Here is a 23,568-nt window from a genome sequence, read left to right as displayed (position 1 = left end):
TGCACTCTCTCCCGGTCGGACTCTCCCCCGCCCGGTCGGACACACGAGGTTCGCGGGCGGAGGCGGCCGTGGCGAGCGGCCACGTGGGAAAAGAAGATCCGGCCGCTGGGGACTTGGGAATAGCGCACGCGAGTACCCCCGCGGCCGGCAAAGTACATGGGACCGCCGGAGATGAAGTCCGCGGTCCCGGGGGTCGAAGGAGGCAGATGTAGTAAGCCTCCTGAAGCCCCCGAGCGGCACACACATAGCCAGGAAAGGCGGAATCACCTAGCATGAAAAAACGGGTATACATAATCCAAGGGAAACGGACAGGGGGGGCACAAGTCCAAGAAAAAAGCAGTAAGGCCCCCAAAGACCCCCCACAAATATATAGGAGAATACAGCGAAGTTGCAGGGGACAAAGAAAAAAAAACCACATAAGATAAAAACATCATGATGGAACAAATCCAGCAAGGGCAGAAAATTATAAATACCTGAAAATAAAATCTCACAAGAAAATAAATAAATAAATACATTACTGAAGATAAATATATCTATGCAATCTACAAAATAGAGTCTAAAATACTGAATATAAGCAATAAAATCCCAAAGCCACCCACTATAAGCAGGAGGCAGTGGTACTCTGACCTGTACTGACGCGGAGCAGCAAAGAAAGAGGAAATGATGCATGGGGAGGGGAGTTTTATAGTACCTAACTTTTTTCTGATTGGTTGTTTTTCTGTGCTGCTGTGGAGTTCTAGTAAAGAGAGACTTAGGCAAATACGAAGCAAATACGAAGCCTCCTGTCATGTTATAAAATTGAAATAGTGGGCAATTCTCGACTGTTTAATATTATCATCCCATAAATATCCCCACATTAAGTCAAGTTGGACTTTAGCTCGTTTGTACATATACCTTACCAGCTGTATAGATGTTTAGTTTACACTAATTTTATACCCACTATTCTTTCAAACTTAGAAGTATTGAAGGTAGGGCCCTCTCCTTTGCATTGTTACTCTCTCCTTAGGGCCTTCACTGGTCCGCTATATATTTTTTTTCCTGTAACTTTTTAAGCTTCCACACTAGTGCCATACATTCTTTTTCCATGATGGCATAGTTGACTTCTCTGGGTAAATGTTTATCTGTTGAGATATGCCACCGGGTGTCCCATGCCGTCATCCCCAAGTTGACTTAGCAAAGCTCCCAGTCCAACTAGAGAGACATCTATGTGGACAAGAAAAAGGACTTGCCTGGGTAAATAATTTTTGGTTAGGTAGATGAGAGGTCTGACAAAATACAAGTAGATCACATCCACTGCAACACCCTGATCTATATTACTACTTACTTCTTCATAGAATGCAATCAAGTTAGTCTTGGCATGATCTGTGCTTCATAAAACCCTGTTGATTTTTGCGACTTAGAAAGTTTTTCCCCAATTAATTCCTGAATATTATCTCTTAATAATCATTTAAATACTTTGTGTATTGGGATGAAAGGTAAATATATAGACCATGTACCCTTAGCTAAAATTGCCAAATATCCTGTCCTCTAGATCAGGGGTTCCCAACCCAGTCCTCAAGTAACCCCTACCAGTCCAGGATTTAGGGATAACCCTGTTGTGTCTAAAGTTGTTGTGTTTTTTTTTTTTGTTCCTGTGACAGATCCATCTGTATAGACTTATATTGCTGGTTCGTCTGTTTGCCTTTATGTTCGCTGGAATACCGATTGAAACTACCGAACAAACGGCCACCCAGGAGAGGAGTGTGCTGCTGGTTAACCTCTTGGCCTCAATTAGAACGTTGTGGTTAACCGCAGACACCTCTCCATTCCATTCGTACGGGTGGTCGTCGTTCGTATGCCGACCACAAGGCGGCGGCCATTTTGGGACACGAGGAGAATCAGCGGTGTTCGGTGCAAATCCTATGGAACTAAAAACGGACACTTTATCTACCGAACACCGCTGGAAGTCGCCGCCCACCTTCTATATCATCGAGGTGTACGAACACCGCTCAGTTCGGGAGTTTCTAACATTCGTATGGACTTTACCCAGATAGCCGTCCCATGGATGCAGAAGGACTTGTGAAAGACTTTGACTCCATGGTGATTGAACTAGGTACATCGGATCTGAGCGCTATTCGGTAGAAATATGCACTCAGATCCAGGCTATCTGGGGATACGTTACACAAACCATATTCATTCGGTATTTCTTCAGTTATATATTTTACTGTATTTTTCTTAATGTATTTTAAAATGGTGATTGTCTCTATCCTGGGAGATAATTAGGTTTCTTCCTAATTATCTCCGGGATAGAGAAGAAGGATTTATGGGTAAGATGGGAAGGGCTTATGTTGAAGCCACTGCGATTGGCTACTGTCCAATATGTTTTACAGTCTTCCACAAGGTCCCCTAGGGGAGTGTCCACCTTTTGGAGACCCACATAAATAAAAGGTAGCCCCCATTAAACACATTCCTGTTTGACCTACAAGACGGAGCTTGGTCTCGTTTGTGGAGGGATTTATTATTGGGACAGTACTTTCGTTATTTCTAGCTGTGGAAGGAGTTCGACTGAATTGCTGATCGGGAGTTACCGCGTTCGTATGCTCCGTTCGGGAGTTTGACGATCGGCTGGATTAAATCTGCATTTCTGGAGAAGGGGATTATTTACTAAACGGCGGCTTCATCTACCTGGCGGTGAGTGTCGTAACAGTTCCTTCTAAAAACACCTTAGACACAACTGGGTAATCCCTAAATCCTGGACTGGTAGGGGGTACTTGAGGACTGGGTTGGGAACCACTGCTCTAGATGAAAATATTTTTTTGGGTAGAACATTGGCTTAAAGACAGAGTACAGAGAGTTGTCATTAATGGTAAATTTTCAAGCTGGACAAAAGTGGTGTCGCTTAGGGTCCTGTTCTGGGACCGCTTCTTTTTTTTTTATTATTATTTATTTTTATTGTGCTTTGAGTGAAAAAACATACAGGCTCGTGGTGCCCCAATAGCATTCCTCGAGCATATTAACAAGCATAACAGTTGGAGCATTGAGATTATCGCACTTTTTTTTTAACATTAGAGTAATGCTGAGTAGGTCAACAGATTAACAATTGCGAGTCACAATAGCATAAGTTGTGGTTAGAAGAAATTAAGTAACGTGACTGATATAGGTTTAGTAGCATGCGGTATGGTACATCGTTATAACAAACGGAACATACAATCAGTTCTGCGACAAGCGTAGGAGAGGAGTAATGGGGTTTAGTGGCCCGTGTATGTCGGGCGAAAGACTTAGATGGGAGCTATGGACATGCTCAATAATCAGTGGTAGGTTGTAGTCAGGGGCATATTAAGTGTCCTCATATTAAGCAACTTCACAATCCGCCATCGTGATCATGCTAGTGTTCCCCATAATCTTCCGCTAAGTAAAGGTGCAGTCTTGACATGAGGGTTAGCAATAGTGAAGCATACTAGGCTGATATATCTATCTAAACAGTGGTGTGCATCTTGAAAATAACATGTGCCCCAAAGACCCTGAAGCGATAGGCGTGGTAGTATGAAGGTGAGTATGCTGAGTTAGCTATCACATCTCAGGTACGTACTGCATTTTTAAGGTGTATCCCAGAAGCATGTTAGTGGTACATGGTAAGCTATACCAGAGGAACATTAACCTCTAAAGAGAGTCTCAGTGTGTTAGTGTACACGACCCAATAGTAGGTTCATGCGCTGGTCAGCCTGGCCAGCCTGCGCCTCCTGGTGCCTTGTTGGTATGTCTGGTGATGGGGGGTGTTTAGCCCTCCTTTGTGGGTTGCCGTCTGGCCGTGGCGTGAGTTTTGGTTGCCTTTCTGTGTGGAATGTCCATATTCAGACTTCGTCCGGTGGTGGCGTTGCGGGCCTTGCCGCTTGATGTGTGCTCCCTCTGGGTGTTGAGTTACATGTCCACTGCTGGAGTGCCCGAGTGTTTGTGCAGGTAGGTAGGGTCTCCAGGGTCGTGTGCCGTGCAGCAACTTCAGCTTGGCGTTGATTTTTAGTTTACGAGGTCTTACCCTCTCGGTCTGCGTGTTCTTCGCTGGTGGGGTTTCCATGCTTTGAGGAGGCCAAGGCCCTCTGCAGCTCCCATCACTCCACTCCCCTCCCAGCTGCCGGGCCCGCGGCGCTGACATCCGGGCCTCCAGCCGTCTCCAGAATCTGTGGAATGCTCGATTCAGGCGGTGTAGAGTGTTGTCCAGTGATCCTAGCCCCGCTCCGCGCAACTCGCGTTCCTGTATCAAGAGGTCGTCCGCCATCTTGGGCATAGCCACCACATGGGTTACCCGGCTGCGGGGTGAGTCTATGGGGTGAGCTTGGGGGGACCGGGATGGCCCCCGCCGGTCCAAAGACATACCTTTCGTCAAAGCGAGCCCCTTGCCGGGAGAACAGCCGTCTCCCCCAGGCGCCTGGTCGCTAAGCCCGCTAGGACGCATGTTCGGACCGTGTATTCCGTTAGTACCGAGGGGTATAAAGGTTTCCCTCGAGAGCTCTCTCGTTGTGTGGTCAATCCACCGTCAGTTCCTCGCTGAGATTCTGTCTTTTTGCGTGTTAAAAGCTATGATTTATCTCAGATTGTCAGGAGCTGTGGACAAACACGTCCAGCCATCTTGGCTGTCAGGCCCCGCCACCCGGGACCACTTCGTTTTAACATATAAATTATCTTGAAATAAGCATTGAAAGTCATGTTTCAGTGTTTGCAGATGACACACAACTCTGTAAAGTACTACAATGTGAGCAGGATATTACTTCTCTGCAGAGGGATTTAGATAGGTTGGGGACAGGCACTCAAATGGCAGATTAAATTTAATGTAGATGAATGCAAAGTTATGCACTTCGAGGTAAAGAATGCACAAGCAAGATACAGTGGTACCTTGGTTTACGAATTTAATGCGTTCTCCGGGACGTTTCTGATTGCGTAAACCGAATGTGTAAACCAAAAAGCGGTTTCCCACTGGAATGCATTGAAAACCAATTAATCCGTTCTGGATGTCAGAAAAAAATCAAAATGAGCTGGCATGGAAACCAATCCACAGTAAAAGGCATGCAAACGACAAAGCTCATCTCCATACCTTTCCATCGCTTGAGAAATGCACCAAGAAAATCCAAAAGTCCCAAAACCACTGCGAAAAATTTCCAGAATTGCTCCAAAACTCTATGCAAAAGCCGCTCCAGCACCTCCACACTCAACGCCACGTGCTACTGACAGACTCCAGCATGCACGGGCCGGTGCTATAAACCTCCCAGACACAGTGTATCCTGGGGAAACTTGCTTTGTATTGCAAAAAATATTTCTATAACGAGGCATTATTTTCAATGGATTTTCATTTGTAAACCGAAAATTATGTTACCGAGGCGTTTGTAAACCGAGGTACCACTGTATACGCTAAATGGGGCTGAAAATAAGGGCAGTTGTTGTGGTGGGGGGCAGGGGCTGTAAAAGGGGAGACGTGGGCTGTAGAGGGGGGCATGGAGACTGTAGAGGGGGATTTGGTGTCTGCCGAGGATAACAGGGGTTGTGGCCGGGCCAGTTTGAAGCACAATTTTGCAACAACAAATTTTTTTCCTAGCTTGTTGCAAAATTGTGCTTCAAACTGTTTTTTTTTTGCCTTCTTTTGGATCAACAGCAAAAAAACAAATGTGAGGAAGGCTGAACTTGATGGACGCAAGTTTCTTTTCAGTTATGTAACTATGTAAAGGGGGGCCACAGGGGCTATTGAAGGGGAGGCAGGGGCTGTAGACGTGGCGGCACCCGCTGTAGAGGGAAGCACAGGGGCCAAAAATAAGGGCAGTTGTTGTGGTGGGGGGCAGGGGCTGTAGAAGAGGGGGACAGGGGCTGTAGAGGGAGGGACAGGGGCTGTAGGAGGGGGCACAGGGGTGTGGTGGAGGCACAGGCGCTGCAGAGGGTGGCACATGTGCACAGGGGCTGTAGAGGGGGATACAGGGGCTGTAGAGGGAGGCACAAGAGCTGTGGAGACAGGCACAGGGGCTTTAAAAAGTGGCAGGGGCTGTGGTGGAGGCACAGGGGCTGAGAGGGGGCAAAGGGGAATATAGAAGAGGGCAGGGGCTGTAGAAGGGAGGCAGGGGCTGTAGAAAGGTAAAAAATGGCTGTAGATGAGGAATCAGGGATGTGGTGAGGGTCAGAGGCTCCTTAAAAAGAAAAAAAAATACTAAAGTGTATTTACTCCCTGAGTCTTACCTTTGACCAGGGAGGGAGAAATCTTATCCCTGGTGGTCAGGTGGTACAGGAGCTGGTAACTGCAGTCAGCCCACAGCAGCCAGGAAAGTCGGCCAGCCTCTCCTAATGATGTTAGGAGGGGGCGTTACTTCCACTGCTCTTCTCCTCCAGTCCCCAGCAATCTGCAGAACAGCAGTATTCTCTTGACATCATCAGAAGAGTGGTTAATTGGAAATGTTGAGCCCTGGTGCTAAATTTCTTACTGGTGGTAGACAATTCTGCCCCTTTCTCCAATTAATGTTAACAATACACATTTGGGAAGTAGGAAAGAGGCACACAAGAAGTACATACCATAGGAATCAAAAGTATTTTATTCTCAAATACATTGACTTTACAGTTATCCATGTTTTGATCAGAGCAGAATGTGGAATATCTAACCATGAGAGGTACATTATATAGAAAAGAACAGTATTTTATTTTATATATATATTGACAGTAGCAATATCCAGACCAGGTATTGACCAGAGATTATGGCATATATAACCACTGAGAACATAAAAGGATGTCTGCACAGCAGATTCTGGGATATATTTCAATCACACAATTTGTAGAAACATTTTCATCTCCAGAATACATTGCACTAGATATTAAATTTAGGCCTTCAAACTATTGTGTTTCTAATTTAAAGGCCCTCAAACTTTTCTTTATTACCAATGGAAGCTATGTTTTCAAGAAGGCTTCAAAGTTCTGCCAAGCAGTATGTGGAAATATTGTGCTACTGATGAGAAATCAACTAATTAACCAGAACAGAGCTCTCAAAGGACCCATCACTATTGCTTTATTGATTTTACATTAGAATTGCACATACTGCTGGGCAGCACTTTAAAACTATAATGACAGAATGCAGGAATGATAAATGTCCCATAACCAAATGGCAACCTAGCAAATCTATCTCACTTGCTAAAATGTAATTAAAATGTTTGTATATATATATATATATATATATATATATATATATATATATATATATATATGTGTGTATATTAATATATAAAAACTATTATTTTAATTTATATATTTTTTACTGAGCTATTTTTTTTTAACATAGAGTGTAAATATACATATCTTTCTAGTCTAAATGTGATACACAATCAAGTTACGCATTTTGTCAGCTGTTTGCCAGAGGGAATTCTACATCCATATAATAATCCAATTTTATTAATGACACAGAGGCTCCTATTATGCAATCTCTTTCTTTATTTTCTCTCAGCAGCAAAATTTTCTGAACTCAAATAAATGTATACATATAACAAAAAACTGCCAAGAAACAGGGCAGCCAATCATTTAGTAGAACAGTCTATAAAAGGCATGTTCCCAAGGATCTCTTCCTCTTTCTTTGCTGCTCCCTCAGAACAGCTAAGTACTATATATTTACTTCTGTGTTACTTATAGTCTCATATTGGGTTTATATTTAGAAGTGTATATTTACTACTGTGTGTTTTTTCTCCTACCCTGGGGTGCACCCTCCCTCATGTGTTTTGTTTCCTCTGTAAGGCTGAGCCGCGACACTCATAAAATTTGCTTATGTTATTTGCTTGCTATCTTGTAATCGAGTTTCGACATGAGAGCACTCGATTGGGATGCACTGACTTTCCTTCCCGAGGGTATCTCTTTTGATATGACGCAGAAGACGATCAGCTATCAAGACGGTTTTCTACCTGAGTTTTGCAGACAAGCCAGCATTGTGCCCAGCTGCATGTCTTAAATCGTACTTGGACCGTACATGCTCTCTTTATACCACAAATCAACACCAGCTCTTCATATCATTTAGGAAACCTCATCTCCCTGAATCTATGACTACTCTGGCATGCTGGGTGCGAGATTTATTATCACTAGCAGGAGTTCATACCTCCATGTTTTTCGGCTCACTCAGTCAGAGGAGCTTTGGTTTTAGGTTGCCGTTTAGAAAATATTCTCAAGGCTGCGAATTGGTCACATGATTCTACGTTTCGTACTTTCTATTTCCTGCCGATTGATAATTTTTCTTCGCGGGTCATTGCTCAGCTTTGAACTTGCATAATAGGAGCCTCCGTGTCATTAATAAAATTCCCAGATTTTACTATTAACATGACGTAAAGTCATGATTTTATTAATGACACAAGAATCTTAGGCACTCACTGCGATTGTTTCCAGGCAGATTTATTGCAACGTTTCGACCTGTCAAGGTTTCGACCTGTCAAGGTCTTTATCAAGCTTGATAAAGACCTTGACAGGTCGAAAAGTTGCAATAAATCTGCCTGGAAACAATCACAGTGAGTGCCTGAGATTTTTCTATTCATACATATTCCTTGTGTTTTTGGTGACCCATACTCAGTAGCACCCTGGGTTGAAATATTGTGGCTGAGTGCGACCCTACTTCTTTTTTATTATGTATCATGGTCTGGGCGGTCAGGTTCTTAAACTATTTCTGTTTTACATTATGTGACTTAGAGTCGATAGGATGATTATTACCATCTATTTGCTCTCTCGATAACCTAATCTTCTCTGGATGATCCTGTTTCCGGTTACAAGGTTGAACGTTATCGTTTTCTAGACTGAGCTGTTCTTCGGTTTCGGAGCAAAGAAGAGGAAGAGATCCTTGGGAACATGCCTTTTATAGACTGTTCTACTTCCTGATAGGCTGCCCTTCTTCTAAGCAGTTTTTTGTTATGTATATTTATTTGAGTTCAAAATAATTTTTCTCTCATTTTGCTGCTGAGGGAAAATAAAGAACGTGATTGCATAATACTCGCCTCCGTGTCATTAACAAAATCATGAGTTTACATCATGTTAATAGTAAAATCTAGGAATTTCTATTCAGTTAGTGCCTACCTTGGCAGAAATCTATATTGGGACTAGTTTGATACATTTAGAGTTTTAGACACATCTCATCTAACATTCTACCAAGAATCCACATTAACTGGTGATTATTATACTGCTTACATGTTATACATTGTTTGTTTCTATTGGTGAATTATATCTATTTTGTGGTTTACTTTTTAATTTTATTCTTTTAACTTGAAATTTTAATTTCACTACTACAAGAAATAAAAAAAAACACAATTTTCAGATTTTCATTTATTCCTCTGTTTTTGTTTGACAATGCATTTAAACCATTAATAAAGTAATAGATTTTTGTATTTTTTTCTAGGATTTTTTTTTTTAGTGTTTCGCATACTGTACCCTATTCCCCAGGGTTACCACCCATTTCAGTTCCTAGAATTAGTGTGATTAGCTTGCTCTTTCTTTGGTGATTTCAGAATGGGTTTCAATACCCTTATTTCTTTTGAGCTACATATAAGCTAAAGTTTATAATCTACAATTTGTGCCACAATATGTCCAAATTCTTATCAGGAAAGTGAATCCTGATCAGGGATTAGATTATGTAACCAACTTATTTTTCTACCAATCCTTCAGAACGCCAGATGTTGTAGAACTACAACTCCCATGATGCTTGTTTTGCATGCCTTTAGAATGACAAAGCACCACAGAAGCTGTAGTTTCAAAACGTCTTGGGATCTACCTTTTGGGCACACCTGCTTTAAATAAATCAAATACTAACATGAAGGATATTAAATTAGCATTTTTTTTAGTACATAAGCTATATGAAAATCAGATCAAAGGTTTGGGGAACTAACAAGTTTAAATCATTGAACAGAAAAGGTTCCACTGGCATTTCCCCTGGATATTTTATTGCCAGGCAAGGTTTAGACAGAACAGCGGGTTAACAAGTGGAACAACATACTCCTTTACTGTTCCTTTAAATTCATGCATCTCCATGTTAAATACAAAAGGGAAATTTGGAGAAAGTAAATCAAAATTTGCAGATGGAAAAAGATTTTCTCTTAATATTCGTGCACCATTCCATTCTATTAACACTCTGCTAATCGCTTCTGTCATCGTGCGGACAGTCCAAATACTATCAGGCAGAGGAAATGATCTCCTCCAATTTGGGCAAATATCACTTGATGGCTGTGTCACTTAATGTAGACCACAATTATAATAATTTTTGATGCAGAGTTAATTCTCTCCACCCATCTCTGAGACTTGTACAAGTCCTCCCCTTTCCCCTCCTTTTTGGATTGTTGTGATAGATGCCCTGAAAGGTTTGGCAGGGCTTGATAAAAATTGTTGCTATTATCGGGTAGCTTTTACATTATGAAATCACCCAGTTTTGTTTAATTTTATTTATTTTCTCTCTTTTGTGGATTTGTGACAGACTGCTACTGGTATCTGTTATTTCAGACACTACTTTACCAACTTACTGTTCAGTAGATAGGAACTCATGATGTCACAGCAGTGTTAATTGCAATCCATTCAGACTGGGATCTTGATTGGCTAAATAATTTTCGTGCTGTCTTACTTTATCTAGCCAAGTTTTAACCCTGCATTATTGTCTAAGATACATTTTTATCTAGCAGTCTATCAGCTTAAATAGTTTATTTATTTAGTCTGGGATAGCTAAATAACGCCTATCCTAAATAGTATCTCGTTTAAGTGTTGGCAACAATTACACTTAATGTGTATATTTTTGCTTTGGCATTAGGCTTTTTACAGTAACCAACCATTGACAAAAATCATGTCTCCTTTGATCTCGTTAATGGATGAACACTATTGGGTTAAAGGGACACTATAGACACCAAAACAACTTTAGCGTAATGAAGCAGTTTTGGTGTATAGTTCATGCCTGAAGTCTTAATTTTTAAGTCTCTGCCATTTAGGAGTTAAACCACTTTTGTTTCTGTTTAAGCAACCCTAGCTACACCTCTCCTGGCTGTGACTCAGCTTGCACGAATAAATGGTTTCATTTTCAATCAGATGTTAACTTGAACATTTTTATCTTCTGCTCTGTAAATGTAACTTTTATCACACACAGGAGGCTCCTGCATGGTTACAGTGCAGGAGATAAAACATTCTTAATTAAACAGAATTTGCATTGAAGGAAGTGTAAACATTAGACCTCTCTTTACAGGAAGTGTTTAGGAAGGCTGTGCAAGTTGCATGCAGGGAGGTGTGACTAGGGCTGTGTAAACAAAGGGATTTAACTCCTAAATTGCAGATAATTGAGCAGTGAGACCAATTGTTTTGGTCTATAGTGTCCTTTTAATTGACACCACTTCCATTCCAGATTATTAATCATGACAATTCAAGGAAAAAACTGCAAGGAAAGAACAGCATGACATATCATTAGTTGTTAAAGATCCATTTCATAAAATGTATATGTTAGCAATATTTTCTAGTTACAATTATTTTGATCATGGTGCCATTAGCTTATGTGATTATGTTTCAACCTGTAAACTAAGCTCACATTTAGGTTCCTTTTAACCACTGATAGATTCCAAAACTCTATTATACTATGATTTTACTTGTCACATGAGATAGATATTCAAGAAACCAGACCTGCTTTATATTGTCTTTTAAACAATCAATGCACCTTAACCCCTACAGCACATATTAGTGGGCATGGTGCCAGAATTCTAATGGCAATTTTTCAAAGCTTTATGAAGGGTTTTACCTTGCTGTGTCTGGTACCTGTGGTCCTTCTGGCCTGAGTTGCTATGGTCACATGGAGCGTATTCATTGGCTGAATGCCATAGGCTAGCACTCTCAGCCAATGAATACTGTCCAAAATCTGTCATGAGTAAGGGTGATAAAGCGTAATTTTGAATTTTGCATTTAATATAGTAACTCAGACTAGAAAGACGACGGCTGACCAGCATGCTGCAGTGGTTATGTTGCCGATTGTGTCCCCCTTAGCAATAAGCAACGCCAACCCATGAGTGTCATAAGTAAGGTTGGCATAACTGACTCCAGCATAAAGAGTACGTACAGTAAATGAAAATATAATATTTACTTTAGTGTCCAGTAGATACAAAGAGGCTAAATATTTACTTGTTTCATTTATGCTATCTGGCTCATGTTTGCTCCATATCATACTTTGTGCTCTAACTCGTGTAAGGTGAGAAATTAAATACCCAAATATTGGTGTAAAAAAATGAAATTTACAACATATTTCACAAGGCCACAGGAATGAGCTGTAAAAATATAAAATTTTATCATGTCTTTCTAAATATCTCTTAGCATTGCACCAACTCTACCTTGTTGGCCTTTATATTTGTGTGCACCTAGGCAGAGCGTTAACATATTAAAAATTATTAGTGCTTTGGTTCCACCCACAAAGGACATTAAGGTCTTTCCCTGTAAAATACAATCCATCTACATGTATTCCAACATACAACAGATGACGTTCTATCTTGATGTGTCCTTAATTTCTTCCTTAATTATCTGGAAAATACATTTAGCTACAATGGCGTTCAGCCACTTTGTTCAACAGCACTACCTGACGAACACAGATTTCCTAAATTGGATGTATATGTGGTTTTATAACGTGATTTTGTCAAAGCACTCAAGGTCTGCTGTTGCCAAGCTCTGCTGTATTAAATTAATTAGTGAGACACAGCTTCAGACTCTAAATAGACCTTCGCCTGAGTCTGAAATGATTTCTGTAGCGTTGGCAGGTGGGTGAGAAAGTGCTTTCAGGAGAAGAAAACCCAGTGTTGTCCCTTGTGCTTAGAGAAATTTCATCAATTTTGTAGGAGATGGAATTATAATAAACTGGGTTTGTGTGACAGCTAAAGGACTCATGGTGCGATGTTGCTGGACTATCGCAGAAATGAGATCTGTAGCACATACATGTGCAAAATGATCCTTCTCTGGAAGTTGTATTGGAAGATCTACGTCTTCCCCTCTCACAATCATCCTGCATAAGAGGTATAAGATTAATCTGACTTGTCCTATCGCCTATAGGAAGAAATATGGAACTTCGACTTCTGTTGACCATTTTGGATTGCAGACTGATGCTATTGTGGGCTCTTCTTAAAGAAGCTCTCTCTTCAGCGTCACGTCTTTCATCTTCAGAATTCATGGTCAAAAAGCGGAGCACTACTAAGTTAAGAAAAGCTCCAATTACAGTTAACCCCACTAGGATATACATGAAGCTAAAAGCAACATAGGGTGGCTTTTTCTGCAAAGCTTCATTCTTCTGTAGAGCAACAAAGTCTCCAAACCCTATGGTGGTAAGGGTAATAAAACAGTAGTAGTAAGAGTGGAAAAATGTCCAACCTTCAAAATATGAGAAAGCTGCTGCTCCTATGCCCAATGTACCAATGCAAGACAGGAAGCCAACTAACACCATGTTCTCCATGGATACATCTGTTTTCCTCATATGAAAACACTTCTTCATCTTCTTTAACAGGAACCTTACAAATGTGTTCATGCGCTCTCCCAGACTCTGAAACATGACTAAGGTAAGTGGAATTCCAAGGACAGCATAGAACATGCAGAAGACTTTTCCAGCATCAGTCCCTGGAGCAGCATGCCCATATCCTGCAATATATAAAAGACAACATTATCAAGTATCGACTTATAATTATCACGTATAAAAAAATGTCCTGTAAAACATGATGTGGGAATATAAGTAAGAAATAACTGTTTAAGGTTATAGGCCAGTGGTTCTTAAAAGAACACTTGCTCAAGTAGTTATGTTGCCAATACTGCCACCTTCTTTGAATGTAATCAAAACATTTGATTACTCCCATAGAGACAGTGACCTGTGCCTGATAGACCCTAGGCATTAACATAAACTGTTAACAACAGCTTGACTACTTACTTTGGGGGTGGACCGGGGCATTCATTGCAACATAACCAATACAATGTGCTGCAGTGGTTGTGGTTCTTGGAGTGTTCCTCTAACAGTCGCTAATAGGAACCCAAATTATCTACATGGCAAGAGTTTGCTGACCCATTTTTTTTTTTTTTTTGCAAAATTAGTTTAGTAACTAATATATATATATATATATATGAAAATTAATTCAGCAGAGCACCTTTATTAGCTTTTTCTTAGTGTTTGATATGGTCTAAACTGTAATGGACAAGGCAATGGTACAATGGTAAATAATACATTAAGGGTAGTTACCGTATATACTTGAGTATAGGCCGACCCGAATATAAGACGAGGCCCCAAATTTTACCCAAAAAAACTGGGAAAACTTATTGCCTCGAGTATAAGACTAGGGTGAGAAATGCAGCAGCTACTGGTAAATCTCTAAATAAAATTAGATCCTAAAAAAAATATATTAATTGAATATTTATTTACAGTGTGTGTGTATGAGTGCAGTGTGTGTGTATGAGTACAGTGTGTGTGTATGAGAATGCAGTGTGTGTATGAGTGCAGTGTGTGTATGAGTGCAGTGTGTGTGTGTATGAGTGCAGTGTGTGAATGAATGCAGTGTGTGTATGAGTGCAGTGTGTGTATGAGAATGCAGTGTGTGTATGAGAATGCAGTGTGTGTATGAGTGCAGTGTGTGTGTATGAGTGCAGTGTGTGTATGAGTGCAGTGTGTGTATGAGTGCAGTGTGTGTGTATGAGTGCAGTGTGTGTGTATGAGTTCAGTGTGTGTATGAGTGCAGTGTGTGTAAGAGTGCAGTGTGTGTAAGAGTGCAGTGTGTGTATGAATGCAGTGTGTGTGTATGAGTGCAGTGTGTGTATGAGTGCAGTTTGTGTGTATGAGTGCAGTTTGTGTGTATGAGTGCAGTTTGTGTGTATGAGTGCAGTGTGTGTGTGTATGAGTGCAGTGTGTGTGTATGAGTGCAGTGTGTGTGTGTGTGATGCAGTGTGTATGAATGCAGTGTGTGTATGAGTGCAGTGTGTGTGTGTGTGTGTGTGTGATGCAGTGTGTGTATGAATGCAGTGTGTGTGTGTGTAATGCAGTGTGTGTGTATGAGTGCACTGTGTATGAATGCAGTTCATTCAGTTTGAGTGTGTGATGCAGAGCCTTGGTGGGGGTGGGCATTTTTATTCTTTTATTTTAATAGTTTTTTTTGTTATATTATTTTTTTTAAATTATTATTATTTTATTATTTATTATTATTATTATTATTATTATTAATATTTTATTTTTTTTGGTTCCGCCTCCCTGCTTGATACATGGCAGGGAGGGGGGCTCTCATTCCCTGGTGGTCCAGTGGCATTGGCAGTTCAGTGGAGGGGGGCTGGCAGAGAGCACTTACCTCTCCTGCAGCTCCTATCAGCTCCCTTCTCCTCCGCGCCGGTCCGTGTAGCTCCTCTGTCAGCTCACAGTGTAAGTCTCGCAAGAGCCGCACTATGACCACGCGGCTCTCGCGAGATTTACACTGGGAGCTGACAGAGGTGCTGAAAGGACCGGCGCGGAGGAGAAGGGAGCTGACAGGAGCTGCAGGAGCGGTAAGTAACCGCACACAGCCCCCTGTCTGTATTATGGCAAAAAATGTGCTGCAAAACTCGACTTATACTCAAGTATATACGGTACTTGTCACCGGATCAATATGGCCTGTCTGTTCTAACCAACGGTGACCCATTTAGATAGTAATTAGAACACACAGTATAAATTCTATTTTTAGTATTGTTGAAATAATTTCAATACAAAAAAAATAGCATAAAAAGTGCAAAAAGGAACATACAATGTGAGCAAAAAGTAAAAATCCAACAAAATCTTGAAGGATGCCTTGATTTTCTTTTGTTTTTCACAAATGTTATTTATATTTTAGATGGGGGATTAGGGGGTAGAGTGATACGCAGCATAGCTACATCTATTGCTATTTCTACATGGCTAACACAGCGAATGTAGTGCTTCTATAAAAAGATACTTGGACCAGGTTGTTGACATATGCAGCTCTATATGTAAAATTTAAATCATGCATATTGGCAGGTACCGTATGACAAGCAAATGCCTATAACTGAAACATTATGAAACCACGTCATTATTCTAAATTAGACTATTGGCAATGATTATCTCCTGTTGGTTGGATAATACATTCAGTTTACGGTTTACAAGTTATGTGCTAAAGTGTGAATTGTTGGAAACTTAAAGGGTAACTGTCACTCCCCAGTATTTCTAATATTATATTTATGTATCCCTATTTCTACTATACACATATTTATTTGTTTGTGAAAGATAAAATTAAATGTAAAAATCCATAACTCTTTATCCTGCAACTGGGCTTCACCATTTTAGCTCCCTGTCAGTCAGTGTAAACTAAGAAAGCTTACAAAGAAGAGGAGAAATAAAACATTGTTTTAATCTCTTTGCATGTTATAAAGTTTGCCCTGGCATTGCCTTGATTAAACTTGATTTTGATGGTAAAAAAAAACACACAGACAGACCACAAATAGAGAGAACACAGAGAGAGAAACTTGTAATACCAGTCCTTAGAATAGCCAGGCTATACAAGCAGAGAATAGTCAAGTTACAAGCTGAGGTCAAAGGAGTAAAAAGAAACCGAACAACTATAGGACAAGCCGAAGTCATGGATCAGAGAAGACAGGATAAACAGGAGACAAAGCCAAGATTCGGTAGCCAAAAAATAAGACAGGATAAATTGCTTTTGGGCTATTAAAAGACCACAACAGGGCAATTAATTTTTTATAACCCCTAACTTAACACTAAACACCTCAACTTCCCACTAACTACAACCCTCCACCCCCCCCCCCCTAATTAACTAAATTACCAAAATAAAAATAATAAAATGGTCAGTCAGCAGTCAGAATTTTAGAAGCCTCCTTGGCCTGAACTTCCTCAACATCTTTCAGTTACAATAACTAAAAATATATAAACAATATACATATTGATACCCTCACAAGACTGAAATCACACCCCAAAACCGGTCTGCTTATTTGGCCTGGGTGTGGAAAATTTGAAAACGGTGGCCAATACATAGGCCGGGCTGAAAGGGGCAATTAGGGCAGTAATAACTGGTCTCAGCTCTAACACCCCTCTTTTAACACATCCTGCACCTTTTTCTTTTGGGGGGTTGATGCAATCCTGAAGCACAAGTGACCTGCCTGAATTCTTCTGTTAGGCTCCACTGATGGATGGTCCCCCTCCATGGCACTCAATGGCAGCCCAGAAATGAGCTGAAACGTGCATTTCAACTCAGCATTTGCCTTTTTAACCCCTTAGTGACTAGACCGCTTTGCAATTTTCTGACCGTTTGAGACCAGGGCTGTTTTTACATTTCTGCAGTGTTTGTGTTTAGCTGTAATTTTCTTCTTACTCATTTGCTGTACCCACACATATTATATAGCGTTGTTTTGGGTTTTTTTTGCCATTAAATGGTCTTTCTAAAGATACCATTATTTTCATCATATCATATAATTTACTATAAAAACATTTTAAATAAAATATGATGACTTTTTTTTTCAAAACACACTTTTTATAACTTTGACCCCCAAAAAACACCCAAGCTAAATAGTTTTTACATTTTGTCCTGAGTTTAGAAATACCTGATGTTAACATGTTCTTAGCATTTTTTTTTTTTTGCAAGTTATAGGGCTATAAGTACAAGTAGCACTTTGCTATATCCAAACCATCTTTTTTCAAAATTAACCAAAGTTTCATTGTAACACTGATATCTATCAGGAATCCCTGAATAACCCTTCACATGTATATATTTTTTAAAAGAAGACAACCTAAGGTATTAAACGTAGGGTATTTTGACTCTTTTCATGCAACCATTTTACCACCAATCTATGCCAAATTGAAAATAAATAAAATAATTGGTGATTTTTTTTTACACACATAGCAATTAAAAAATACATGTACAGAGAACTTTAATGATTACTGCCAAAGAACACCCCAATATGTGTTCAGCAACATCTCCTGAGTACAGTGATACCACCCTTGTATAGATGTGTCTCGGGTTCTCTGGCGGCAAAAATACCTTATTTGGAGGGTGCGCATTCCAGTTTTCCAACTTGGAATTTTCACAGCTGGTCATCATGCACCCATGTCCTATTTGGGACATTTTTAAAGTCCGCCAATGTGATTTACCCCCATCAAACCATATATTTTTGAAAAGTAGACAACTCAGGTTAGTCTAGTCTTTCTTAGTCACTTAGTCACACTGGCCAAAGTTAGCATTTATATTTGTTTGTGTGTTAAAAATGCAAAAAACAATTATGAACACTAACTTTGGCCAGTGTTTTTGTCAATCTCTGTTTATTGAAAATGTTTATGTATTTTTTGTTATCATATCAATGCACTGTGGGATACGTAAAAGAAAAAGGGGGGAGGAGGGTTTGTGCATAAAATTGTAAAACAAGCATCAACAATTGTCAGGGTGGTGGTATGCAGTGGTGCAGTAATACCATGTACATTGATAATCATTCAAGAGGGTACTAATTGCGTAGAGAGATCAGCCATCATAGTCTGTGAGTGTAAGTGTTTCCCATTCAGGGTGGTAGTGTCAGGCTTTATCTATGTGTGCCCCTAACCATGGGGGTAGCGGGTGGGGAGTGTTGTGTATGATCGGCGGTGTGTGTGTGTGATGTCCACATTGTAGCTTTTGGGCGGTGCCCTGTCATTCGGATACTAGAATGCGTTGGTCATGTGAGCATACTCCGTCCATATGTCAGCCTATGAAACTTATATTGTGAAATGAGTAATGGAAATGAACATAACAAAACAATATGAGCTTGAGCCTCAGGGGGTTGTTGAGGCCTTCTGTGTATTCAGGTTTCTGAGTGTAGGATTGGGTGGTCCATTGATGTTGAGGGTGCTGCTGCTCTGGCTCCGGGGTGTCGATCTGGAGGGATCGTTGGGACCGGGATACCCAGGGCTTTGAAGAAAGTAGGTGCCTTGGCTAGTGATGAGATTTTGACACAGTCCCGTTATGAGTGACCACTAGGAACCTGGGGGATCTTCAGTGGTATTCCACACCAGCTGCTCTCAGATGGCTAGTTACAGGTTGCAGGGATCGTCGTTGCAGCGTGGACCTGGAAGAAGGAGAGACTAGTCCCTTCAAAAGATAGTGGTGTCTTGCCTTGTATCGCTGTCATCAGGAGTCTTTTATCCTGTGAGGTGGAGCATCAGACGATCACATCTCTCACCACGGTGGGGGCAGCTCTGTCTGCTGCCGGTAGACGGTAGATCCCATCTATGGTGAATTTCTTGGCGTGAGTCGGGGGCAGTTTGGAGGCCACTAGGCGCCTCATATAATGAGGAAGCTCGTCAGGTGTAATTGTGTCAGGTACTCCTCTGATTTTCAGGTGGTTGGGCCGCAACCTGTCATCCAGAGCCGTATAATGGAGTGTTTAAGTGCAACTATGTCCTCTGGTGAGGCCTTCACCCTGTTGTCAACTGCCTGTATGTCTGCTTTGATAATTGCCACATCAGCAGCCAGGTGGGTTTTGATCTCTGGAACGAGGTTCCGGAAGGCCCGCTGAGTGACCAGCGCCGACCCATCCATGCCCTCTGCTGTGCCCGGTACTTGCTCAGGTGGTGGGTCCGGTTGTGCAGGCTCCTCTGGTGCCAGTGCAGTTCTGTGATCCGCCTTGTCCGCCATTTTGGCTGGTTGGTGCCGCTGCAGTAATGCCCCTATGTCCCTGGATCCTTATGGTTGATCCAGAGGGTGCTTCTGGGATCGTCTGCCCGTCTTTGCCAGGGGTGATTGGTGGGTGTCTGTATAGTAGTCAGCCTCCGGGTCCCCTTGAGGCTGCAAGCAGTCTAGCAGTTCCAACCAGTTCAGGCTCTGTGTGGGCTTGTAGGCCCCGGGCCTGCACTTCTGCCTTTTTACCCTTGCCGGCTAAACGAACGGCATAGATTGCCTCTGGGTCGCTTACTACGTGGGATGAAAGCCGGTAGCAGGCTGGGAGAGGGGTTTAGCTCTCAGAAATCAGGGTTTTGTCGGCTGAACATACGGAGATCTGCGAAATGGCGTCTGCTCTCGCTCGCGGTCAGGCTCCACCCCTTGGCCAGTGTTTTTGACTAAGTGGCTACTAAAAAGACTGAACATACCCCATTTGCAATACCTTGGGTTGTCTTCTTTAGCAAATGGTATGCCATCATGGGAGTAATTCTCATTCATTGGCTACCATATGCTCTCAAAGGCAACATAACCAATCTGGCAAATTTCAATGTGGAAAAAAAGGCCTTATATTTGACCCTGTAACTTTCAAAAATACTATAAAACCTGTACATGGGGGGTACTGGTATACTCGGGAGACTTCGCTGAACAGAAATATTAGTGTTTCAAAACTGTAAAACGTATCACAACAATGATATCATCAGTGAAAGTGCTGTTCGTGTGTAAAAAATGCAAAAAAAACCTCCCTTTTACTAACAATATTAACGCTGTGATATGTTTTACTGTTTTGAAATACTAATATTTGTGTTCAGCAAAGTCTACAGAGTAAAACAGTACCCCACCATGTACAGGTTTTAGGGTGTCTTGGAATGTTACAGGGTTAAATATAGTGCTAGCAAATTAAATTCTCTGGACTTTTGGCCTGGGTTGTCAGGCAGGTCCACCAAATTTCAATCAATAAAATACTTAATTATGTAAAAATATGCATGTAGAATTATTAAAATATATATACATATATGTACGTGTACGTGTATATTTATGAAATTATTTATGTAATTATGTATATGAAGATTTATGTAATTATGTATATGGATATTTCATATTTTTTACATATAAACAGATATATATATATATATATATATATATATATATATATATAAAATTGAATTCTTCATACAGGCAGAGCATCGGAAGCCTGCCTGATGGCTTCTGATGCTTTGCACTACACTGCCGGGCTCCACTGCTTTTGTCTGACGTACCCTGTACGTCCGCGGTCACTAAGGGGTAAAATATAACAAAGGCATTGTGGATTGCGACTGCATTATATATATGACCACTTTTTTGAACCATGCCCTGGTCTTTCGCATGATCAAATACGGCTGCATCAGGTAATAGGACAGGTCAACTACCCCCATATGCCGATTGTAATGTGTTATGCAGACTGGCACCTGTTTAATTTCCTCTCTGCCACGAACTGCGACCTTGCGAGTGCGTTCACCATGTATGGTAGTTAGGATGAACACCTCCTTTTTCTCGTGGTACTTTAGTGACAACAGTTCATCCTGGCAGAGAGCTGCTGTTTCCCCCTTTTTATTTTTTTTCTGCTAGAGCCTTTGGGAAACCTGTGCGTCTCTTCCTGATAGTGCCACAGGCCACGGTCTCAAAGCAGTACAGCATTTTTAGATGTGTAAAATTATCAATATAAAAATGATATCCCTTGTTTAGTAAAGGCATGATTAGGTCCCAGACAATTTTCCCACTTGTCCCTATTATCAGTGGCGTACATACCAGGGTCGCAGGGGTCGCGGCTGCAACCGGGCCCGGCCCACCAGGGGGCCCGGCCGCCCCTGCGACCCGGTATGTACGCTCTGGGCCAGCCTCTTCTCCTGGGGGGCCCAGGAGCCAGCCACCTCCGGGCCCCCCGAGGCTGGCCCTGCTTACACCCGGCGGCCGGCTGGTGCGCGAGGGAGCACTCTCCCCTGAGTGCTTCCTCTTCAGCTCCCTCGCGCACCGCACTGATACCGGAGCCGGAAGATGATGTCATCTTCCGGCGCCGGTATCAGTACGCGGCGCGCGAGGGAGCTGAAGAGGAAGCACTCAGGGGAGAGTGCTCCCTCGCGCGCCCGCAGGACCAGCCAGCCCGCCGGGTGACCGCCCCCCCCCAGGAGCCCAGCAGCACCACTGGACCCCAGGGAATCCCCTCAGCACTCCAAAAGGTAAGGAGGCTGGGGGGATTAAATTAAAAAAAAAAACATGTGTAAGTGTAAGTGTGTGTGTGAGTGTGTTAGTGTGAGTGTGAGTGTTAGTGTGTGTGTGAGTGTGTTAGTGTGAGTGTGAGTGTTAGTGTGTGTGTGAGTGTTAGTGTGTGTGTGTGAGTGTTAGTGTGTGTGTGAGTGTTAGTGTGTGTGTGTTAGTGTGTGTGTGTTAGTGTGTGTGTTAGTGTGTGTGTGTGTGTTAGTGTGTGTGTGTGTGTTAGTGTGTGTGTGTGTGAGTGAGTGTTAGTGTGTGTGTGTTAGTGTGTGTGTGAGCGTGTGTGTGTTAGTGTGTGTGAGCGTTAGTGTGTGTGTGTTAGTGTGTGTGAGCGTTAGTGTGTGTGTGTTAGTGTGAGTGTTGGTGTTTGTGTTAGAGTGTGTGTCTGCTAGTGAGTGTCAGTGAGTGTGTTACTGTGTGTCTGTTACTGAGTGTGTTTGTGTGTGTTAGTGAGTCTGTTTGATGTCTGTTAGTGAGTGTGTGTTTGTCAGTGAGAGTGTATGTTTTGTAAGTGAGTGTGTATGTATGTCTGCCGCTGAGTGTGTCTTTGTCAGTAAATGTGTGTGTCTGTTAGCTAGTGTGTATGCATTTGTTCGTGAGAGTGTGTCTTCAGCACTTACCTTTCTCCAGCGCCGGACTCCCATGGCGCTGGGGATCCCTCCGCCTCTCAGCTCCGAATGCGCATGCACGGCAAGAGCCGCGCACGCATTCAAACCGCCCATAGGAAAGCATTACTCAATGCTTTCCTATGGACGTTCAGTGTCTTAAAATGGCGCAAGCGCCTCTAGCGGCTGTCAGTGAGACAGCCACTAGAGGCTGGATTAACCCTCAGTGAAACATAACAGTTTCTCTGAAACTGCTATGCTTTCAGCTGCAGGGTTAAAACTAGAGGGACCTGACACCCAGACCACTTCATTGAGCTGATGTGATCTGGGTGTCTGTAGTGGTCCTTTAAGTGTGTGTGCATCTGCATGCAGTGGCGTACATACCGCGGTCGCAACCCCTGCGACCAGGTGCCCGCCGCCATGTGTTGCTGCCCCGGCCCGCGCAGAGTGGGGGGGGGGCCCACGGATCAATTTTTGCACCGGGGCCCCATGGGTCATGTGTACGCCACTGCCTATTATATCTGGACAACTTGGGGGATTAAGGTGGCTATCCCTTCCTTCGTATACACTGCCACTTCCACACAATTTATAAAATGTTATCCCATATCGGGATCTTTTGGATGGGATGTACAGTCTTCCCTTATACTTCATGAGGGATTCGTCAATAGCAATATGTTTTTTGGGGGTATAAATAGTGGCAAATTTATCATAAAAGTGGGCAATTAGAGGGCGTATTTTATATAGAAGATCATACTGCGGATGGCCTTTTGGGGGGCACTACGTATTGTGCATAAATCGCAGTATGTTTTCATATCTGTCCCTACTCATTGTCTGGGATAAAATGGAGGTATTGCAAATGGGGTTTTTAGACCAATACATTCTAATGGTGGGCTTTTTAATTATACCCATTAGCATTGTCAGTGCCCACAATTGTTTTAATTCTGACACACTGGTGGGGTACTATCTCTCTTTCCTGGCGATAATAGACTTTTGATTGTATGCCATATACTGCTAAGCATACAGATTAGTCTGGGTGACTATATCCCCCAAAATTGCATACAATCCAGCGCATTATAGCCAGACAGGTCAGTCTGTATGCCAGG

General features: G+C 42.0%; 1 protein-coding gene across 1 annotated transcript in view; it reads right to left on the bottom strand.

The window, feature by feature from the left end:
* Positions 1-12,335: 12,335 nt before the first annotated feature.
* Positions 12,336-23,568, bottom strand: part of LOC134565736 (potassium channel subfamily K member 9-like) — an 85,436-nt gene continuing 74,203 nt past the window's right edge. Inside the window, exon 3 of the mRNA XM_063425382.1 lies at positions 12,336-13,596. Coding sequence (XP_063281452.1) covers positions 12,680-13,596 — 917 coding nt within the window. The 3' untranslated portion in view covers positions 12,336-12,679. The remainder of the gene's footprint in view (positions 13,597-23,568) is intronic.

Source organism: Pelobates fuscus, chromosome 6 (genome assembly GCF_036172605.1).
Source record: "Pelobates fuscus isolate aPelFus1 chromosome 6, aPelFus1.pri, whole genome shotgun sequence".
Taxonomy (NCBI): domain Eukaryota; kingdom Metazoa; phylum Chordata; class Amphibia; order Anura; family Pelobatidae; genus Pelobates; species Pelobates fuscus.
The sequence above is the reverse complement of the archived record's forward strand: the minus strand, read 5'-3'. Positions and strand labels throughout refer to the sequence as shown.